At 50.9% G+C, this 20,940-nt stretch overlaps 8 protein-coding genes across 8 annotated transcripts; 6 read left to right on the top strand and 2 right to left on the bottom strand.

Moving 5' to 3' along the window:
- Positions 1–424: 424 nt before the first annotated feature.
- ABOM_003624 (alpha/beta hydrolase) lies at positions 425–1,313 on the top strand (the record flags this gene model as incomplete). The annotated part of the gene is made up of 2 exons (XM_022530754.1): positions 425–847; positions 966–1,313. 2 exons carry the CDS (start codon positions 425–427, stop codon positions 1,311–1,313), a joined length of 771 nt encoding a protein of 256 aa, XP_022393113.1.
- A 447-nt stretch (positions 1,314–1,760) lies between these two features.
- On the bottom strand, positions 1,761–4,262 carry ABOM_003623 (uncharacterized protein; the record flags this gene model as incomplete). Its single annotated transcript, XM_022530753.1, has 1 exon — positions 1,761–4,262. One exon carries the CDS (start codon positions 4,260–4,262, stop codon positions 1,761–1,763), a length of 2,502 nt encoding a protein of 833 aa, XP_022393110.1.
- A 1,382-nt stretch (positions 4,263–5,644) lies between these two features.
- Positions 5,645–6,838, bottom strand: ABOM_003622 (dTDP-4-dehydrorhamnose reductase family protein; the record flags this gene model as incomplete). Its single annotated transcript, XM_022530752.1, has 4 exons — positions 5,645–5,675; positions 5,729–6,437; positions 6,497–6,516; positions 6,627–6,838. 4 exons carry the CDS (start codon positions 6,836–6,838, stop codon positions 5,645–5,647), a joined length of 972 nt encoding a protein of 323 aa, XP_022393109.1.
- A 1,153-nt stretch (positions 6,839–7,991) lies between these two features.
- On the top strand, positions 7,992–9,675 carry ABOM_003621 (FAD-binding oxidoreductase; the record flags this gene model as incomplete). Its single annotated transcript, XM_022530751.1, has 2 exons — positions 7,992–9,590; positions 9,643–9,675. 2 exons carry the CDS (start codon positions 7,992–7,994, stop codon positions 9,673–9,675), a joined length of 1,632 nt encoding a protein of 543 aa, XP_022393112.1.
- Positions 9,676–11,001: 1,326 nt separating this feature from the next.
- On the top strand, positions 11,002–13,129 carry ABOM_003620 (STE20 family serine/threonine-protein kinase; the record flags this gene model as incomplete). The annotated part of the gene is made up of 6 exons (XM_022530750.1): positions 11,002–11,050; positions 11,113–11,180; positions 11,246–11,413; positions 11,469–12,070; positions 12,124–12,789; positions 12,859–13,129. 6 exons carry the CDS (start codon positions 11,002–11,004, stop codon positions 13,127–13,129), a joined length of 1,824 nt encoding a protein of 607 aa, XP_022393111.1.
- A 1,527-nt stretch (positions 13,130–14,656) lies between these two features.
- On the top strand, positions 14,657–16,369 carry ABOM_003619 (DUF4048 domain-containing protein; the record flags this gene model as incomplete). The annotated part of the gene is made up of 2 exons (XM_022530749.1): positions 14,657–16,116; positions 16,210–16,369. 2 exons carry the CDS (start codon positions 14,657–14,659, stop codon positions 16,367–16,369), a joined length of 1,620 nt encoding a protein of 539 aa, XP_022393051.1.
- Positions 16,370–17,068: 699 nt separating this feature from the next.
- ABOM_003618 (translocation channel protein TIM22) lies at positions 17,069–17,776 on the top strand (the record flags this gene model as incomplete). The annotated part of the gene is made up of 3 exons (XM_022530748.1): positions 17,069–17,185; positions 17,279–17,374; positions 17,441–17,776. 3 exons carry the CDS (start codon positions 17,069–17,071, stop codon positions 17,774–17,776), a joined length of 549 nt encoding a protein of 182 aa, XP_022393052.1.
- A 1,554-nt stretch (positions 17,777–19,330) lies between these two features.
- On the top strand, positions 19,331–20,680 carry ABOM_003617 (uncharacterized protein; the record flags this gene model as incomplete). Its single annotated transcript, XM_022530747.1, has 1 exon — positions 19,331–20,680. One exon carries the CDS (start codon positions 19,331–19,333, stop codon positions 20,678–20,680), a length of 1,350 nt encoding a protein of 449 aa, XP_022393057.1.
- Positions 20,681–20,940: the final 260 nt, after the last annotated feature.

Here is a 20,940-nt window from a genome sequence, read left to right as displayed (position 1 = left end):
CTACTCCTACTACTACTACTACTACTACTACTACTACTACTACTACTACTACTACTACTACTTAGTACTAAGTACCGCGTAGTAATAAACCCCACATCGCTCTCCTTAATTGGCCGGTTCGTATTCCAGGTACGATCGGATTCCGAACCCTAATCGACCAAGAAAAAGATCGTGAGCATCGCCTCACCTCTCCGACCAAATCAACGCAATCTACAGCCCTTCGACCCCAAAAAAACAGATGTTGCTATCCAATCTCAAACCTGCCGGTATACCCGGTGAATCACCTCGTCCAGCCTCAATTCCCCGATCCATCCATACAACCATGAATATAAAAACCCCAACCTTCCTACATCACCTCCCCATTCACCAACACCACCGTCAGCCACCCATATAACCACCCTCATACTCCACCGTCAGACCAACCATGTCCCAACCCCAAAACCCCCCAACCCTCCTCCTATGCCCTGGCTCCTGGCATACCCCAACAAGCCTCACCCACCTCCAAACCGCCCTGCTGAGAGCCGGCTACCCAGCCCAAACAATCGCCCACCCCACCAACGGCGCCGACCCGCCCACCAAAACCCTCACCGACGACACCACCAACCTGCGCCACACCCTCTCCCGCCTCATCGACCAAGAAGGCAAAGACGTCGTCCTAATCGCCCATTCCTACGGCGGCCTTGTGATCTCCAACGCAGCCGAGGGCCTTGGGAAGAAAGAACGTGCCGAGCAGGGTCTACAGGGGGGCATTGTGCTCCTGGCTTATATGACTGCGTTTTTGGTGCCCCGGGGAGAGAGTCTTTTTGGGGTGTTGGGGGAGTATAGGCCGGCGAATATGGTGTTGGAGGTGCGTTCTCTTTTTCTCTTTTCTCTTTTGCTTTTGGTGTTTCTTTTTTGGTTTCTTTGTTGTTGATTCCTTCTGGTATTTCGTACATGGTGGTTAATGGGGTATTCTATCTATATAGGGCTCGTATTGCCGTGCAACCTCTGCGAAAGAATCTTTCTACCATGACCTCTCACCCGAGATGCTGGTGGAAGCGGAGGCGCAGCTAACGCATAGTTGTATTGGGGCGTATACCGAGAGTATCACTTACGAGCCCTGGCGGGATATCCCATGTGCTTATATTTTCTGTGAGGAGGATCGGGCGCTGGGGCTCCCGGTGCAGGAGATGTTGGTTGAAATGATGAGGGCGAGTGCGCCTTTTCCGGTCCGGACGGGCAGGTTGAGGGCTTCGCATTCGCCGTTTTATAGTATGCCTGTGGAGACGGCGGAGGTTATCGTGGGGTTTGTTAGAGAGGCGGAGGGGGTATAAGGAGCTTATCTTGTTGTTCTTTGGATGGGTTTATGTGTGGGTTGGATTGACTATGCTGGTGGTGCTTTTAGGCGGGGATGAACTTGGCTTATTTACGTATGAATTGTTTGCGCTTCAATTTAAGGATAGGTTTATGTTTGTATTCTTGTTGGTTCAAGGGGATCTGCTTAAACAGTCAACTAATGTCTCGAGTACATAGATTCAGAATACTGGATGATGGTCAGCCACTAAGTGCTTGTCAGTTTAACTGTCACTAGCAAACAGGATCAGTCAGTCAGCAAAAACAACTGAGGATATCATCTGAACAAATCCAGGAAGACTTGGTATAAATCAGAAATAAAAGCTCCGAGATGCAGTCAACTACAGAAATCAACCCAACGCCATCCGCAAATGAGCATCCAATGCGGGGACAAATGGTCCATGTCATCATCATAACAAATAAAGAGGCTACAAATCACGAAGCAGGCTACCCTCGGCAAAGGGGTTCTCGGGCGACATGTCCAGCATCGGCTTCGAAGCGTTCCGGTCGCCAGTGGCTACTCCATGGCCTTTTGGCTGCCCCGGCACAGCCGCGACCTGTGCAGAACGAGCTAAAAGGCTGTTCGGTATGAACGGTTCCTCGCGAGATTGCGAAGGGTCCACAGGAGTTATCGGAGACGTAGGCGCAGTGCGTGAGTACTGGTGGCGCTGCTGGCTACTGGTGCTGCGGTTGGTATTGGAGCGCTTTCGAGTCCGAACGTCTGTGGTGGGCGACGGTAGCTCCGGTCGTCTCCAGGTCGTCGCGGGTGGAATGGCAATCCCACCAGGGACCTCCGGTCCCGTCGCAGCTTCCACAAGTGGCTTTCCAGCTTCAACCGCGACCCCTCGTCCTTTACGAGTATGCTGCGGAGGCTCCTGATAGACAGGAGTCAGATCGACAAGCGGCTTGGTCTTCACGGACTGCGACCGTTTGACAATGGCATTGGGGTCCGGCGCGTGCGTCGACGTCATTGTGTTAGAGCGGCTATTAGCGCGACTACCTTGGCCAGCAAATTGACGACGCGTATCCACAGCACCGATAAGGCCATTGGTGAATGGTTCTTCCGTAGCCTTTTTCTCCTTTTCTTCCCTCTCCTTCATCGCACGTTGGCGTTGAGTATAGGTTCGACCCAGAAGACCGTCGGAGGTGAAAGGAGACTCATCCGACGACTGCGCAGCGGACAAATCACTTTCATCAGAGAACATTTTTGGAAACGATGAGGGTGGCGGCGCGTGCTCTCGTGTGCTCTTCTTCCTGGAGAATAGTTCCTTAGTCTTGGACACCTTTACACGATCGATCGGCGAGTCGCTATTCTCCGCGCCAGAGTTGAGAGGGGAATCCAAGTTGAGCAAAGGCTTGAAGGGCTTCTTGTGACCAGGCAAGGCATCGCCTGCGTCCACGGGGGAATCGGCCTGGTCCGCTGGGCGGCCTGCGCCGAGCTTTGTCACCAGATACCAACTGCGCCAGGACTGCACCGTTCGGTACCACGTATCAGCAACTGCTTTATCATTGGTGGAAAAGAAATGGACAAAATTCTCCGTCGTCAGGAACATGTTAGATTTCTGCTGGCTTTTGATCGCCTGACAGATCTTCTTTGGCGGTTTCACATTGTTCGAGAGGTAGCTGGACGTGGGTGAGTAGATATCAAAGTCAGACAGATGGCACACGTTCACTGAATCCTGGCCTTGCTCTTTCTTAGACAAAGTGATCTGTCCGTCCGCCCGCAAGGTAACGTAGCGCTTGTCCCATTTTCGCGGACGCTGGGAGTAATACATGTGGAGCGTCACATCCGTAGGTTGCTCACTCGGAGCGTGTCGCGGGTCCAATAAAGAGAGCGCGTCGATGCTGGCTGCGGGTACAATGATCAACGAGTTCTCCTGGTCATGGGCCCATGAGTTCATGACGTCCCGGACGCACTCGTATGTACGCAGGGGCCGCTCCAGTCCGAGTTCCCCAAACGACTCCATCATAATAAACTTGGGTGGGTCAATCTCGCCCGCCAGACAGTCTGCGGCTAGGAACAATAGGTCTTGAGCTGTTGTGGATGGGGTAACCCGAAGATTCAGGGACGTCTTCCTATACTGGACAACAACCCTGCGCTCACCGGCATTGACGGCGGAGACAGGCGCGTCAATCCCGGGGAAATGATTTCCTACACTGGTATCGATCGCTGTGACCTCCTTGTTCGCTTTGTCCGTAGAGCGCGAAGGCATGGGCATTTCCTTGTTCGAAAGACGTTTCGAGTCGTGGCTAGCACGCCGGCTTGCGGGACCTTCGGCATTCCTACGCGGAGGCCGCTCCTCTGGCCTTCTGACGTCTCTCTCCCGCGTCGTGTGTCTCCGATGTGGAGCCGGTACTGAGGGCTTCCTATCCTCTCCCGTCAAGCGATTCATCGCTTCCTGTCGATGTTTTTGACGCACATCCTCGTCCTCCTCGCTGTCGGTCAGGAACGGGTTCACCTCCGTTTCTTGAACGTTGAACGCTCTCCGTCGGTTCTCAGCTCTTGCCGACATCGCATTGTACGACGCATCGACCGGTTTGGCATCCTCTGGGCTGCCGCGTGAGGCTTGCTGGACTGCACCACCATTCGCGTCCGCGTGTGGCTTAGCTCGGTGGGCCAGGACACGGTCTCCCGGAACCGGTAGTGGAGGCGCGTTAGACGATGATTCCGTCGCCGCCCTCTGACGCCGGTAGCGCGACATGCTCCTCTTGATCGCAGGATTCGTCCCATTCACCGCAGCTCCGCCCTCCTGCAGCCCGGGTCGCGACGCGCTAGGGAGAGTTGGAAGAGTCGACACCGGTGGCGGGTTGATTGGGTGTGGCTTTTGCGACGCAGCCTTTCTCACAGAGCGGTAGCGGGAAAATTTCATGGGTGTTGGGCCTTGGCCCGCAGCCACATTTTCCGGCTTTTCCATCGCCATAGCTGTCATCTTAGATGGTTCGCTTCACGCACAGGTTCTCAGTCCTCGCAACGTCACAGAGACACGGCAAGCATCGCACGTAAGGGTCCGCACAGCAGTACAAGCGTTATCGGTAGTTGACACCGAATGGATTCTTCCACGAAAATAAGGTCCCGAAAGTGACTCAAGTAAAAAGATAAAATGAAATGTAAGTAGAAAATAAGTCTAGCGGTGTCCGACTTAGTCCTGCACCACAGGTCAAGGCGGTCTCTCAAGAGAATAAACACAGAGGGATCGACACACCAAGGGGACGGTCGAGTGAAATAGCAATGGGTCTGCTTTTCGCTGAATGCGACCCCCTGAACGTTGCATGTATGTTTCACAAGACGTTTGACCAGCTCATTTCCCTCCAGTCAGTACACACAGTGGATAGATTTAAGAAAAGGGGGCAGGAGGCATTGAAACAGGGAAGACAGAATCTCAATCGGGGCTGGAATGTGCGGAGATATAGTGCAAATCAACAGTGGGGTGGGGGGGAAGTCAAGAGTGGAGAGAGAGAAGGACGAGACTGTAGTCGAAACCAGAGTAAAAAGGTTACGATCAGGTGGCAAAGCTGCAGGCACGACACTGCACGCAGTAAGGAGGTTGGAATTTATTCAGGTACCCTTCGCACTAGGAATATCTGGAATGTGATCGCAAACCGAGAACGGGAGTAGGGGAGAAAAGAGAAGATGAATTGGAACAGGTGAGGAATGTGTACCTTTTTTGTCTTTTTTTTTTCCTGTGCTATTTTTATTTTTAAAATTTTTAAAATTAACAACTAATACTGACAGGGCGGATTCAACGATGACAATAAAATCAGGAAATAACGGCCAAGTTTCGTGGGTTTGGCACATCGAAGTCACTGCCGTTGTCCCCTTCTAGTCTAGCGTCATCCCCAAGTGAGATTACCCCCGCCCAATAGGGCATAGCGCACTGGGGAAGCATCCGCGATGCCAATTGGTATGATCGCACTCTAGGGGCGAACAGAGAAGAATCGTTAAATTGCGGTTGGATCGGTGAGTCTCCCAAGAAACTAGTCCTGCTGCCCTTCCAAGTTTCACACCTTCAAAAAGAAAACAAAAAAAAAATACAAATCTCTGATTCCTGATGTCATTGTCATCATTCCCATTATGCAATAGAGACATTATGGACACTTCTTTTTGTATCATAAGCACCTATTGTGCGCACTCACCCCACCGGCATATATCCACCAAGTCCGATACAACTTGTCTGGAACGTTCTTCCACTTTTCCCAGTACTGTGTACGCGATCGCTGCGTCATACTCTAGTGCCTGGGCACTCACACAGGCCTTTCTGTCTCCACAAAGAAATCCCAAGTATGATCCAAAAATGCTCATCGCAGTGGCTTATTATTTTTTGTATGCGCCCAGATGTTTCCGCCTGGTTCTCCGCATTAGCTTCATGCACTACCGACGATCCTAATATCGACTTACCACCACGCGACAAAATCCGTAGTCCGGACATCAATTCCGAGGTCCTTAAGTCCCTTGGTCGATAGATGAGTATCGTAGGGTCTTTGTACTCCGTTGGGATCGTTCCCTTGCTTATTCCTGATCATCCTATCCAGGGGTAGCCCGAGTACCTCCGCGAACGTCTCACAGATCTCATATTTGGTCATACGGTCTTCCGAGCTGAATTGGAGAATATGGGGCTGCTGCGGCAACCGCGTCCGCTCCTTGATATACTTAATGACAATATCGCGACACACGCGCGCAACATCTTCGGTGTTGGTGGGATACCGTTGGGCCCAGTCATCCATCTTCACGCTCGACTCGGGAACCTGAGACTTCCACACCGCATCGATCAGACAGTTTACCGCGCTCTCTGAGTTATTCTCAGAAGGGCCGTACAGGACGGGCACCCGAAGGACGAGGCCGAGTCCGGTCTCCTTGGTCGCTTCCAGGACCGCAAGCTCACCATCCCGCTTCAGCTGGCCATACAGGTTGGGAGGGTTCGTTTCTGCATCAGCCTCATACGGAGCTTCACCTTCCTTGCCGGGAAAAACGTAGTCCGTAGAGATGTAAATGAGAAATGCGCCGCGGGACGAGGCCTCTTCTGCAAGGGTGCGCGTAGCCTCGACATTTACCCGGCGCGCTTTCTCCGGGTCTTGTTCACACAGATCGGGAGAACGATTGGCGGCGCCTATAGACGTGCGTGTCAGTTTTCTCCGTGAGATACGTTACCATACTCTTTTAGCTTACAATGGATGATAATCTGAGGTCTGTGGCGCATCATCCTTGATTAGCTCTTTGTTTTTACACGTACGTCCCTTCCGGAGCAATTATTCAAGAAGGGGGACATCCTCACACAAGATTTTCCCAATGCACTTACTTTACTTCGTCCAAGATACGCTGAACGTCGTCCTCGTTCTCTAAATCGGCTTTCAGGATGGTCGGTGGGTTGGCTCTCGAATAGCCTTGACCGACGACAAAGCACCCTGAGTGCTTGAACGTGTTGAATACCTGCCGGCCGAGCAGGCCGGTAGCACCAGTAACAAGGACAACGCTTGACATATTTTCAGAAGTTGACTCAATGGTGGTCATGACGAAAGGAGGTTTGGCTCGAGGTGTTAAGAATGTTTTGTGAATCTGCGGGGCACAATAGTAGTGACGTAACCTGAACCGCTTTCCGCTCAGTTTTAGTGGAAACAAAAAAGAACTCGGCCGATGGGGATGTATGATGACGAGGCGGTTGTTGCTTCTTGTCTTTGAAATTGGAACTGTTATGTTCTCATGTTTGTGCCGTTTTTTCGAGTAGGTACTTTCTATCATCCTGAGCGGATTATTTACGCCTGGACTGGCTCCTTTCCTTATTAGGACATTGTTGCCCAATCCATGATGGCGGTTCTTGGCTCTCGATTTGGCTGAACCACCTCGAGCGATGATTCGTTTGCACTGCAAAGTACCTTTTTCTGGAATCAACCGGGGTTGAATTCTTCGATGAAACCCTTCCATGGATTAATACGAGGCTGCAATGTATCGAGTAACAAATCCTACAGACCACGTCCTATAAAGATTTTGATATTGGTAGGGTTTCAGAGTCTGGCCAGAACCTATTTTGACTTTTCTGTATTGGCTCTTTTCTATTTTTATTTCTGCTATTATTATTATTATCATTCTTTTCTTTTCTTTTCTTTTTTGGTGCAGTTGGGGAAAAGTCACTATGATTCAAGCCACAGATCTATGTATACTCACCTCACTATTGTGAACTAGAACCACCCATAAGTTAAGAATTGTTTATACCAGCTGAGTGGATGCAAGAAGTACCATCTCCAGGATATTGTGTCAGCGAATAAAGTATACTATTCACAGATTTATATGTAATTGAGATAGTGATTCAAGCGGAAAGATTCAAGATATATAGACCAACATATATATAATGATTTCATTACAATATATCTGCTAGTACATTTCTGTCACATGGAAGGGCAATCATTAAAATAATATATATAATCATGCTACTAGAATGACTTTGTTAATAAATAAGGATATAGACCAAATACAACCTATATAGATTATTCTTTTTTGTTGTCTTGCTCACCGTTGATCCACGTCGAATTATTCAGCCGGAAATTTTTCCATGTTCGGTCGGGATGTCGTGAGCAACTCCGGAGTCGGCGCCAACTCCGGTTCGGTCAGCTTTTTAGTCTGCGGTTGGCCGACAACCTTCACTTTTTTGCTTGTCAACCACCACACCATGTCGAGTGCCAGGAACGTCTCGGTCGCTCTGCGGAGGGCTCGACTGCCCAGACCCCGCTGTTTCGTCCAGCCCATCGTCTCTCGTGCTCCCTCTCGCATCGCTACTCGCTCATTTAGCGTCACCTCCGCCGTCAATGCGACCAAGGAGATTAAGTATACAAGCAGCGCGTATCCCAACCTCAAGCGTGACCCCAAGTTTGCCGAGATTACGGCCGAAGATGTGGCCTTTTTCAAGGAGCTGCTGGGCTCCCAGTCGGCCGTGATCGATGGTGTGACGACCGATGCCGCTGATGATATCGAGCCATTCAACAGCGACTGGATGCGCAAGTACCGTGGCCACACAAGGCTAGTGCTGAAACCCCAGAACAAGGAGGAGGTGAGCCAGGTGCTGAAATACTGTAATGACAAGAAATTGGCGGTGGTTCCCCAGGGTGGCAACACTGGATTGGTGGGAGGTTCCGTGCCGGTGTTCGATGAGATTGTCATCAATACGTCGCGCATGAACAAGATTCGCTCCTTCGACGAGGGCTCGGGAGTCCTGGTCGCCGATGCGGGTGTTATCCTGGAGGTGGCGGATCAGTACCTGGCGGAGCGGGACCATCTGTTCCCTCTGGATCTGGGTGCTAAGGGCTCATGCCATATTGGAGGCAATGCTGCTACGAATGCTGGCGGACTGCGCCTGCTTCGGTACGGTAGTCTTCATGGCAACATTCTCGGTGTTGAGGCGGTGTTGGCGGATGGTACTATCGTCAACTCTCTCTCGACCCTGCGCAAGAACAACACTGGTTACGACCTCAAGCAGCTGTTCATTGGCGCGGAGGGAACAATCGGTATCATCACTGGACTTTCCATCATGTGCCCTCCCCGCCCGAAAGCGGTCAACGTGGCCTACTTTGGTGTTGAGAGCTACGAGCAAGTGCGCCAGGCGCACCAGGAGGCAAAGTCTCATCTCTCTGAGATTCTCTCCGCTTTCGAGCTCATGGACGGTCGCAGTCAGCAGCTTGTCCACCAGTCCACTGGCAACAAGAATCCTCTGGATAGTGAATATCCTTTCTACTGTGTAGTTGAGACCAGTGGGTCGAATGGTGAGCACGATATGGCCAAACTCGAGAGCTTCTTGGAACACATCATGGGCGAGGGTATCGTCGCCGACGGTGTTTTGGCGCAGGATGAGACCCAGTTCCAGGGTATCTGGCGCTGGAGAGAAGGTATCACCGAGGCTCTGAGCCATCTGGGTGGTACATACAAGTACGACGTCTCGATTCCTCTTCCTGAACTATACCAGCTCGTGGACGACTGCCGCGAGCGTCTGACCAAGCTTGGATTTGTCGGGGACGATAACTCCTTCCCTGTCCGCGCTGTTGTTGGTTATGGTCATATGGGCGACTCGAACCTGCACTTGAACATTTCTGTGCGGGAGTACAACAAGGAGGTCGAGAAGGCCATTGAACCCTGGGTGTACGAGTGGATCCAGAAGCGCAACGGTAGCATCAGTGCCGAGCACGGACTTGGAATTGCAAAGAAGGAGTTTATTGGTTACAGCCAAGACGAGACCATGGTGAAACTGATGAAGCAGTTGAAGGATTTGTACGATCCGGTAAGTATTTCCATCTTCGTTTTATGTATAAAACAGCTAACACCTGTCTTAGAACGGTATTATGAACCCCTACAAGTACATTTAGATTAGTTATTAAAATCACCTGCGTTCTGTATTGATGTGAGAAGTTATTATACCACAGAGTGTGAATTTATTGGGTTCAAGAATTATCGTGTCATCTACTGTATCTCACGAAGTCGATATACAAGTGCTACTCGAGCCGATACGTGTTGTAGACTATACCCATGATTCATACATAATTTGAAGAAATTAGAAAAAGGGCATTTAGCCTCTGCTATTCACCACTATGTCCGTGTCCCTAAACAACCAGAAGACAATTGAACCCCAGGTAACAGTAAAATTGGAGGTGTTTTCCAACAAGGCACGCCACGTGATGGCGCCACTGGTCTCCAGGGTTTTATTAAATATAATCTCTTTGTAGAAACCGAGGGTCTCTGCACAAGTTTGTCTATTTAAGGGGCCTCCCTCCTCGATGCTTGAGTTGGCATTTAGTCGTCTCCTCCTTGTTATACTGGGTTCGATCCCTTATACAGCACAAATGGATTCCTTAAACCTTTCTGCATCATACTGTGCAGTCACAGAAGGAGGCCAATACGAGATATAGAACGATGTCCGCAAGCACCCTCAGACTGGTGTTGCATTGTCCTTATCAGGTCCCTATCTTCAACCTTCCATATCCACAAGGACCCGCTTCATGTTATATATACGCTGGCCAACCTTACAAGCCATCTTTCCGTAACCTGTGACTTGGACACGATTCGCAGCAAGAAAGAAACGAGGTGCACCGTTGCGACAGAGTTTCTTCTGTATCTATCCTATAGGGTTATGAGCCCGGCATGTTGTATAGCGGCTATGATATTGACTAGATGCCAAGGTTCAGTCGTTTAGTATTTAGCTAGAATAAGGCTCTTTTTGAGATAGTTATACTCTCGCATACTACTGGTAATAGTTGGTGTAGTAGTGCTTCGGTGGTTACTTAGAGGATAATACTATTGGCCTACTCCGGGGACTTAATCCGGTGCGGGCTGCAGCCTGAGGCCAGATGCGGGGCATTATCTAATCGGTGCAGAACCTTAGGGTCCACTCGGTGCCTCAGGCGGCGGTTGCCATGCGCTACCGCCTGTTGTTTTCCGCGAACCATGGAAAAGTGCGGCAGCTGACCATTGGATACGACGGGAGCAACCAATTTACTCTAATCTTGATTTCCCTCCGCGCGCCCCCCTTCCCAAGGTCGATAATCTCGACTCATTGAGCTCAACTCCAAGGTCTCGCCGGACACGGTTAGCTGGCTGGCTGTACGGGTTGCTCATTGTCTCCTGATATCCCCGGTCTTTGTGTTTCATTTTTCATTTTCTTTGTGGCCCCCTGAGGCGCCGACAAATCCGGAAACATGGCGGACGATATGGCGAACCAGTACCAGATGATGGAGGAGTTGGGCAGTAAGCTGCATCTGTCGCAGAATGGCCTCAATGGCATTGGCTAATTGTTTCTGCGCGTTTAGGTGGCAGTTTTGGAATCGTGTACAAGGCCATTGAAAAGTCGACTGGAGAGATTGTTGCGGTCAAACACGTAGGTTCACCGCGTGTAGCTTCCGGTTGGAAGAGTTTCACATTGACTTTCTTTGCTACTTTTAGATCGATCTCGAGTCGAGCGAAGATGATATCCAAGAAATTCAACAGGAGATCTCCGTGCTGGCGACGTGCGCGAGTCCCTTCGTGACGCAATACAAGGCGAGTTTTCTTCGAGGCCATAAGCTGTGGATTGTGATGGAATATCTAGGCGGAGGGTCCTGTCTTGACCTGGTAATTTACACTTCCATTGTCAGATACAGAACTTTTCTTTGCTAATGAGTATAAGCTGAAACCGGGCGTTTTCAATGAGGCACATGTTGCGATTATCTGCCAGCAGCTATTACAGGGTTTGGATTACTTACACAGCGAAGGAAAGATTCACCGCGACATTAAAGCTGCGAATGTGCTTCTCTCACATACCGGAAAGGTCAAATTGGCGGATTTTGGCGTGGCGGCACAGCTGATCAATATCAAATCACAACGCAACACGTTCGTCGGAACCCCGTTTTGGATGGCACCAGAGGTGATTCAGCAATCCGGATACGATTACAAGGCAGACATTTGGTCACTGGGAATTACCGCGATTGAGATGATTAACGGAGAGCCGCCACATGCCAGCACTCATCCGATGAAAGTACTCTTTTTGATCCCGAAGGAGCCGGCTCCCCGACTGGAAGGTGACCAATACAGCAGCACCTTTAAGGACTTTATCGCCCAATGTCTCACCAAGGATCCGGACCGTCGACCGAGTGCAAAAGAACTTTTACGACACAAATTTATCCGGAATGCGGGGAGGACTGAAGCGCTGCAAGAGTTGATCCATCGGAAACAAGATTGGGATGCTGGACGGGGAGTGGCGCGGAATATCAAGTACTATGCTGAGTCTTTGTATGTGCATCTGGTTTGGCTTCCACATGACCTCCACTAATATTGTGATCTAGGAACACCATCACGCACTTGAAGGATGACGACGGATGGGTCTTCGACACAGTTAAAGCACCTACCATGAAGATCCCGGAGGACCCATACGTGGACGAAAATGACTTGGATTCCCAAGACTTCCTGTACGACGAAGCATCGGAAATGATAAATGATATGCACATCTCCAGCCCTCCGCCCCCGCCTAAGCACGCTCCGAATAGCGCAACGAATAGTGCGGTTAATACCGCGGTGAGACGAGCCCCGGCACCTGAGCGTAGTCCTTCTACGCGGCGAAGCTATAGGAAGCGGCGATCCAGTGGAATCAAGCAGCCCCTGGGCGTCGACTTGACCTTTGGCAATAGTCCATCGACCGTCCGGCAGTTTCGTCGGGTATCAGACAAGATCCCTTCAGAAAATTCGTATAGCTCCCAGTACTCCTTTGGGCCTGATGAGAACGGTAGCCCGAAGACACTGTTCTCGGAGCCGAACAGCAAGGAAGCGCAACTCGGACGACGGGCATACAGCAAAGCTGTTGGCCTGTCCTGTCAGGAGGTTCTGGGGACCACTGGGGACCAGGAAAAGCGAGAGGCGATTTCCCGCCTGGCAGAGGCCTGGAGTGATCTCGAAATGGTGGATCCCGAGGGGTTGTACCACATTCTCAAGATCATGAACGAAAAACTTCAAGGGTAAGTTTCGAACTCATGTTCACCGTGACGGACGGAATCGGCGTTGGCTAACGGAGCTTTTTGAAACAGTGATCCAAAGCTGTCAGGTCTTGTCCCACAGGCAGCTCCACCACCCGAATCCCCACAGAGACCGCGTCTAGTTTTGGCACAAAACAACCCACACCTAAAAAGCCACCGACGGCGGCAATCCGCGGTAGTGGCTGAGCCCAGCTTGCAACCGGCGCAATTAGCCAACCTTCCGGGCCAACAAGTCCCCGGTATGGAGCACACCAAGCAGTTGTCGGATGTGCTCTACCAGCGGTGGTCCGAAGGGCTGCGCAATCGCTGGCCCGGGATCTAACTGCATTGAGCCCTGCAGAAACATTCCTTCCTGAATCCTTCAGGGGCTATTTCTTTTTTCATTCCTTATGCTGTACAAAACCCCATGGTCTTCCAGGCGTTCACATATCCGGTGTTCTTGTTCGGCCTGGTTCCCGCTACGATCTTAATTTACGCTCGCTTCATATGGATCCCACCACTGGCCCCGTAAGGGCTTAATTCATTCTCTCGTGTCCTCTCCCTCCATCCTTGCAAGGGGTTAGCTGCAGGTCGATGATACCCCGACTCGAGAGCGGTGCATGCTAAACCATGCCGGCCGTCTTTCGCTCAGTAAGGGCGGGGTGGGATGGACAATCTCGCAAGTGCACACCTCGGCGCTGAATTTCCTTTATTTCTTTTCTTGGTTTCCCATCAGATCACGGACCGGGCCTTGGAGTTTCGTATGTGTTGGGTTTCATTTCTGGTGAATTTTTTGAGGACTTGTGATTATTGGATTTTCTCTTCTTGTTTTGATACTTTTGTCTTGTGCTTTTCTTTCCACCTTTGACTATTCAAAGAGGACTCCATGGGGGTCCTATGTGATATACCTCAGTATTGCTGCTGTTGTTGTTGTTGTTGTTGAATTTGTGTGTACGTAATTGGCAGTGCGAGTTGCGGAGAGAAACAATCGAAAGCCAAAAATAAGGCAAGGACGAGAAAAGTGGAAAATCTAGACCGGCGGTACTACTAGTAATAATGACTTAAGCTGGGGTGGATACGGACCCGTGCCGATTGATATCTCGTTGTAATGAGGGAGTGCAGATAGCAATGAAAAGTGGGTGGAACACGAGAGACATGGGTTTAACATGTGACTCGCTGCAGGCGGCTGTCAGCTCCATGTGGCCTTGATAAGTTGGTATGCCATCGTCATTTCACTCGATTGGAAGCCAATCTTGCATATCGAAGAATGGAGATTGATGGGAAATTGACAATACGGTAAGGACGGGGTATCCTCACGGGGGGACTATATTTAATGCCACGATGAAACGGCCAATCACTCGGCGGTGACAGCGATCAATTTCCCCCCCTGAACGAGCTGGACACGGAAGGGATGCGCGTTCGACCCGCCTCATGGGCAAAGAGAAAATGCTCTTGCAACTCACTCAGGAGACAAAAACCACACCTTCATTTCGTTGACACTAATTCTAATTTTACTTTTAGTGACTTGGCCAGACCTTTTTATTTTCTCCGGTTGAAGTTTGTGTCCCTTTCCTCTTGGTTTTTTTTGCCTTTCTTCCCTCGTCCGTTGTTATCTCGTGCCGGAGGATTGTTACTTGGCTTTCTCTCACTCTCTTCCACTCTTTTGGAACGATTTGTTTTTGTTTTTTCTTTTCTGGCCGACCCAATCCGCTGCGATTCTTTTGGTGTGTTCTACTTAGACTGGTGTTTTTTTTGTAACTGTATTTTTATATTATTTTCCATCACGGTCTCTACTACTGTTTATGTCATGATCCTGTCCTTTCCCCGGTTCTTCTTCACACTCCCTGAACCCCGACTGTAATCCAACGTCATGGGAGACATCACGGGAACCGAGTCACCTGCGCCGGAAGCATCCCAACCATTGCTACGCTCCTCGCTGGACCATCCTTCCAATTCCATGTCTGCGACCGATCTTACCGAGGAACAGCTCGAGCACCAACGTCAAATCCGCCAGCAAAAACGTGCCTCGCTCCCCGCCCGTCCCCATGGGGCAGCACGCCATAAGAAACGCTTGACCCTGAACTTCCCCATCAACGTACCTCCCCTGACGACGGCCCTGGATTCAAACGTCGCTGAGCCCAGTTCCATGACGCCTGTGACCCGGCCCTCGACTCGACACTCTCATATCCCCGCCGTCGGTACCCCTGTAACCTTCGACGACCACGATGACGGGTCCGGCCTCCTGACCGCCATTGCCTCGCAGGAACGAAAAGTGCTGGAGCTCCGCGAGGAGCTCCAACGGGCCGAAACCGAGCTGGACTCGTTGAAAAGGCAGTGGGAGTCATCAGAGAAGACCAAGAAACGCATCGATATCAGTCACCGTGCTGAACCGTTGATCCCTCTGCGATCCCCTGACCGGCCCGGAGCCGACGAGATGATCCTCCACAGCAGGGAGCACAGTGTCGCGAGCTCGGAGAGCCCATCGGTAGCACAACCACGGTTCAGCCGGGAGCTGGAGCGCCGTCACAGTGTGCGCGCTGCGGCGGCGAAGGGTACCAAAATATCTGCAAATGGACGGCGGGTGTTTCAAGGTTCCCATACGCGGACCTTGTCCTTGCTCTCACCCACTGTGGGCCCTGTCCCCAATTTGCCAGGTTCGGAGTCAGGAAATGGCCAGCCCGATCAAGATCGCATGGGCCGCTCTCCACGAGCGGCGACCCTGCCGTCGGCCGAGCGTAGTCCGATGGTTCTAAGCTCGAATGAAGACATGATCGCGCAGTGGCGGAAAACGATGCCTCCCCCGTCGCGGGAGGCGCTGGTGCGCACGGGCAAACAGATGGCATCCGATCTGCGCGAGGGTCTATGGACCTTTTTGGAAGATATCCGGCAGGCAACGGTGGGGGAGGAAGGAATCAACGCCACCGAGTCGAGAGCGGTGCCGTCCCGGAGCTCGAATTCGCGAAGCCGAGACCGGCTGTCGATGCAAGGAAGCATATCCTCGCGATCCGCCTCTTCGTCACGGAGTAAAGGCGCAGGAGCGAAATTATCTGGTAAAGACTCTAAATCGGCGGATATAGACTCGTCGTTCTGGAGTGAATTCGGCATTGATACAAGTGGGCAGAAGTCCCGGAAAGCTCACAGAGCCTCCACTACCCCAAGCGGGCCGAACGCGCAAAACGAGTCCAATCGTCTCGACACTGAGGACAACTGGGACGACTGGGATACTCCCCAACCGAAGAAAATGCATACCCCTTCGTCGAGTCAGTCTACGTGGGAATCGAAGCAAGACCAGTCGCCGATGACTCCTAGTAGTCCCCGCACAAGTACTAGGTGAGTTGTCCCTGTTCTTTCTTCTTCCCCTCCTTGCGATTTGTAATCCGGCCAGTGTGGTTGTGCAACAATGCATGCGCTTACCACGACTAGTTTTGGTGACTGGCGCCCACTCCACGACTCCTCTGTCCCAGATCCCAGCGTGTCGGACGGCATCCCCTGGCCGGCCATGGCCGATATGCCATCCCCGAAGTTGCCGCGCACCGCAGCCCACCTGATGGCCGAATGGGAGCGCAGTCTGTCGCCTGCGTAGGACTCTCCTACCTCCCTGAAAGACTAAGTCAGCCACTCTCTTCTTTTTATTCTTCCCTTCTGGGCCTTCCACTTCATTCCGGGATACTGTAAATATGGACATGAACATGCACGATCTAGCCTTGTTTGGCGTGACTGATATATTAGATCTTGAGCATGAGACAATACGGATAACGCAGGGTTATGATTGATCCCAATGCCTTTTACGACCAGCGTTCTGTTACTGACGTTCCTTTCATTTTTCATTCTTGTCTCTCTTTCACCACATTTGGTTACTTTCTTGTACAACTTCTTTGACGAACAGAAGGGATGTTTTTATACAAATACCTGTCAGAAGTAGATCACGGGCCAATACAATAAAATCTCCTATGGATAAATTTGACAGAACACGTTCGATGGATCCAACGTAGAAACCATGAATACACTATTAAGTACCAAGGATAGTATGTGCATCACGTGACTATATTGCACAAGGGGTCAGTTCGGACCGCCGTAAATAAATTTGCGAGTCGCCATCTCATCTCCGCAAAAAGTCCGGGGATCGCAGTTTCACCTCCAGACTCCTTCGAGCTACACACTCCTTTGTTAGCTTTGATACCTTCTGCCTACGTTCCGGAGCAACCATCTAATCCTCGCACCGCCCATCAATCTGGAAATTCCACCACTCCTCCCCGGAACAACACAACCACATAACTTCAAAATGAACATCCCAGGAATGACTTCCGGCATGGCTCCTGCAGGCGCAACTGCAGGAGTCGGACTGCCCGGCGCTGGAATGCAGGGCATGAGCGAGCAGGAACAGGCAATGGTGAAAGCGGTTAGTCAATCTACCTTGCGACCTGTGTCAAGCTTGGATGCGGGAAATACAAATGCAGCGAGAGGGAGGGACAGAATACACTAACGAGAACAGATGCACGCGGCGATGGAATCGTGTCCCGTGAAGACTGTTATTTCGGGTACGATGGGATTCGGTCTTGGTGGTGTGTTTGGGTTGTTTATGGCTAGTGTATGTGCCACCCTTACCCCAATACCCAATTCCCCGCAAGGAAATGCTAATGAGAATATGGATCAGATGTCCTACGACTCAACCTTCACTCCCCAAGGAAAAGCCATTATGGACCTCCCCTGGCGCGAACAAGTCCGCCGCGGTTTCAAAGACATGGGCTCCCGCTCCTGGTCGTCGGCCAAGAACTTCGGTATCGTCGGTGCATTGTACTCGGGCACGGAGTGCTGCGTCGAGGGACTGCGCGCCAAGAACGACCTCACGAACAGTGTGATCTCGGGCTGTATCACGGGTGGTATTCTCGGTGCGAAGGCGGGTCCTCAGGCTGCTGCGGCTGGTTGTGCGGGTTTTGCGGCGTTTAGTGCGGCCATCGATGCTTATATGAGGATGCCGAGCGAGGAGTAAGTGACTGAGGCTGTGTGTATAGAGTCAACATAATTCTGGGTGGGCGTTTTTGTTTGGGATAGAGCGGCATTTTTCGGGCGTTTGGGGTTTCTTGCTTCTTCTGCTCTTGGGGGTGGAATCACTGCTCTCATGTTTGGGGGTCTGTGATGTATGATGTTGGTCTATGGGACTCACTGCTCCGATTGTATTATAGTGTATATGAGGTTAGAATTGTATAGACTATCTACGCTTTATTCTCTGCCATTTTACGGAGTGGGGTTGTATTTGAGCCTTGATAAAGAAGGAGCGCTTGGGTAGCTTTTCTTGTATATTGAGAACACTGAGTTGGAAAGCTATGGATGGGAAGGGTATATAGTTCTACCTTGTAATCTATAACAACAATGTTTTGCTTCCAAGTGCCATACCTCGAAGAAGAGGCTCATGTTTGTCTTCCTGAAAACCAGTTCATCGATATGGTGGTGTGTATACTGGTAGTTCTATGCCTCTCTACAAACTACACCCACGTCCCTAAATGCTTTGGACAATATATATAGAGTGCAACCTTAAAGAAAAGTACTTCAAATGCTCTCTTGGTGGAAATGATGTAGAACACCTAAGATGATAATTATACAAGAAAAAAGATCTAAAAACTAGTACTAGAACACCTTTTGGCGCCCGTAATCCACTTGATAATAATAGAGCTTGCGGCGGTCTGATTATCTGTTATACTGGGCAGGCCTGTGGACACCCACTCCCTGTAAGTAGGGCTGATTCGTGTGCGTTTAAACTTGATTAATAGACACAGATACCAGGGCATGTGTACGGAGTAAATAGCAAATTAGCAATAGGTGGTTTTGAGATCGTGATTCCTCACTTTTATGCAGCCAATTTATGAAAGGCCCAGAAAAGTTATGTAAATGTGAGTGATCGTCATAATGGGTGGCCGTTGCGCAACCCTCGTGCTGCTGATCTCTTGAAGAGACGACCGGCTTGAAATATGGAATGACTTTAATGGCGAAGTCCGGACAGATATGCTAGGATGCAATCCGTTACCCCCAAGCGCATAGCTTAGGAGAGTTCACAGTCCTGCAGACTCACATATGGGCCTGCTAGGAAATGTTGTGCATTGAATGTCACCAGTAGCCTCGGAAAACTCGCCCTGAACCCGTGCCGGGGCGGGGTCAAGGAGGCTAAAAGCTGCCATTGCTTTAGTTCGATGTGACTCTCTCACATCGGGTGTCCCTTGGACCTTAAGCGATCACCTCTTCACGAGTGGTTATGGCAACATTGCTAGCTTGGGCGAGTATGGTAAAGATTGGCTCGCGTCCCCTGATTCTGCAAGATGAAGCGTTTAATTTACTGATTCCGAAGGCTCCCTAAGTTATGCCCGGGTGTAGAATGCCGTACTGGATGTCAAAATACAAATCGCGCAAGAAAATTGGCTAGCGACATGGCTTCCTAGCGTGCAGTATATAAGCGAGCACTTCAGCTGCTTTCGAATGTGACCGCGCGCCTCTTCTAATGTCTTGCAAGATTCTCGATCACTTCTCGCATCTTTGACATCAACTGTACATTATGAAACTCTTTCCTGTCCCTCAAGGACTGGCTATCGCTGCGGTTGCACTGACCAGTGCAGCCTGGAGTGTAAGAGCCGCACCAGAGACAACAACTGGGAATCCCCTAGCTACATCCGACCAGCAGGAGCTTGATGCTCGTGCAATTCAGATCTATCAAGATTACCCGTTCACGGTCCTCAAGGCTGAGGCCAAGGTAGCCTATCAGACAGCTCACGGTATTGTGATTAGTGACGAGGCGGCTTCTAGCCTGGATGCAGCCATTGAGGAACTAGTCTTCAGCGCCGTTCAAAAGGCCGTGAACAACGATCCATACCACCCCAAGGTCTACTGGGTCGATTCTGGCCCGCGTACTTGGTTCGGACTGGATGTTCCCGGCGGACGATATTCTTACGATAACCCCGACTGCATCTACCGCACCATTCCCATCGACGACGACGTCGATTATGTTGTGACAGGCTACCGCCATTCAGTCGGTCCCACCGACGTGAGCTTCTCATTGATTAGCGACCCCAATTCCCAGAACACCGTGGGTTACTTGGCGGGCAGCGATCTGATAGTCGACAGTGATGGGTCGTATACCATCACCATCAATAGCTCGGCTGCCGATGGCCAGACAAACCACATCCAATCTACTTCCTCGGCCGTGCAACTGTTGATTCGCAACAACCTAGGCGATTGGGACTCCGAAACGCCGGACAACATCACGGTGCAAGCCGTGAGTGACACCACCGGCCATGATGCCATCACCAACGCGAAGATTATCTCCGATGCGATATGGAATCTACAGGAATCCGTTGTGACTTACGGCGTTGGAGCGCTCGGGCTGAAGACGATGATAAACGCGGTGAACACACTCTCAGCCCCGAGTCAGTCCAGCTCCCTCGGCACTCTGACCAGCCAAGCGAGCTCCTTTGGCCATTTCGACCTCACCGACGAGGAAGCCCTCGTGGCCACCCTCACCCCTGGCCCGGCGGATTACTTTGTCTTTCCGGTGACAAATCCCTGGATGATCACCGTTGATCCCGGTAGTAGCCTGGTTAGTCTGAATAGCAACCAGGCCGTCGCCAATGCCAATGGGACGTACACGTTTGTAGTGTCTCTGACGGATCCTGGCGTCTATAATTGGGTTAACACGACCGGGCTCCACGAGGGTACTATCATGGTGCGCTGGCAAGGGCTAGACACCTCTTCGTCGTCTGGCGACTCCGTTACTATTGATGTCCAGGTGGTGGCACTGTCTGAGCTAGCCTCAATTCTTCCAAATGGGACCCGGTATGTCTCGGCCGAGGAGCGGGCAGCACAGCTTAACCAGCGCGCTGCAGCTTATTCCCAGAGGTTGGAGTTCTGAGATTGTGCGCCAACTCTAGTTTGTGCAAATACGGTATCCTAAAACATCATTATATAACAGTAGGACATACCCATCGTGTTCTTCTAAGAAACTGTATTACTATGTTATTCATCAGTTGGCCTCAGGTCTCCACAGCTTGCTGGCATGTGGCTTGTAGGCTATGATTGGGGTCAGTTTTAAATGTAGATTAGCTGAAGTTCTGACCGACCACTCACCATCTATTCACCGGGCATTCTACTCTTTGTCGGCGGAGTCAACGG

The sequence above is a fragment of the Aspergillus bombycis genome, assembly GCF_001792695.1.
Source record: "Aspergillus bombycis strain NRRL26010 chromosome Unknown contig00009, whole genome shotgun sequence".
Classification (NCBI taxonomy): Eukaryota; Fungi; Ascomycota; class Eurotiomycetes; order Eurotiales; family Aspergillaceae; genus Aspergillus; species Aspergillus bombycis.
Note: the sequence above shows the minus strand (reverse complement) of the source record. Positions and strands in the feature narration are given on the sequence as shown.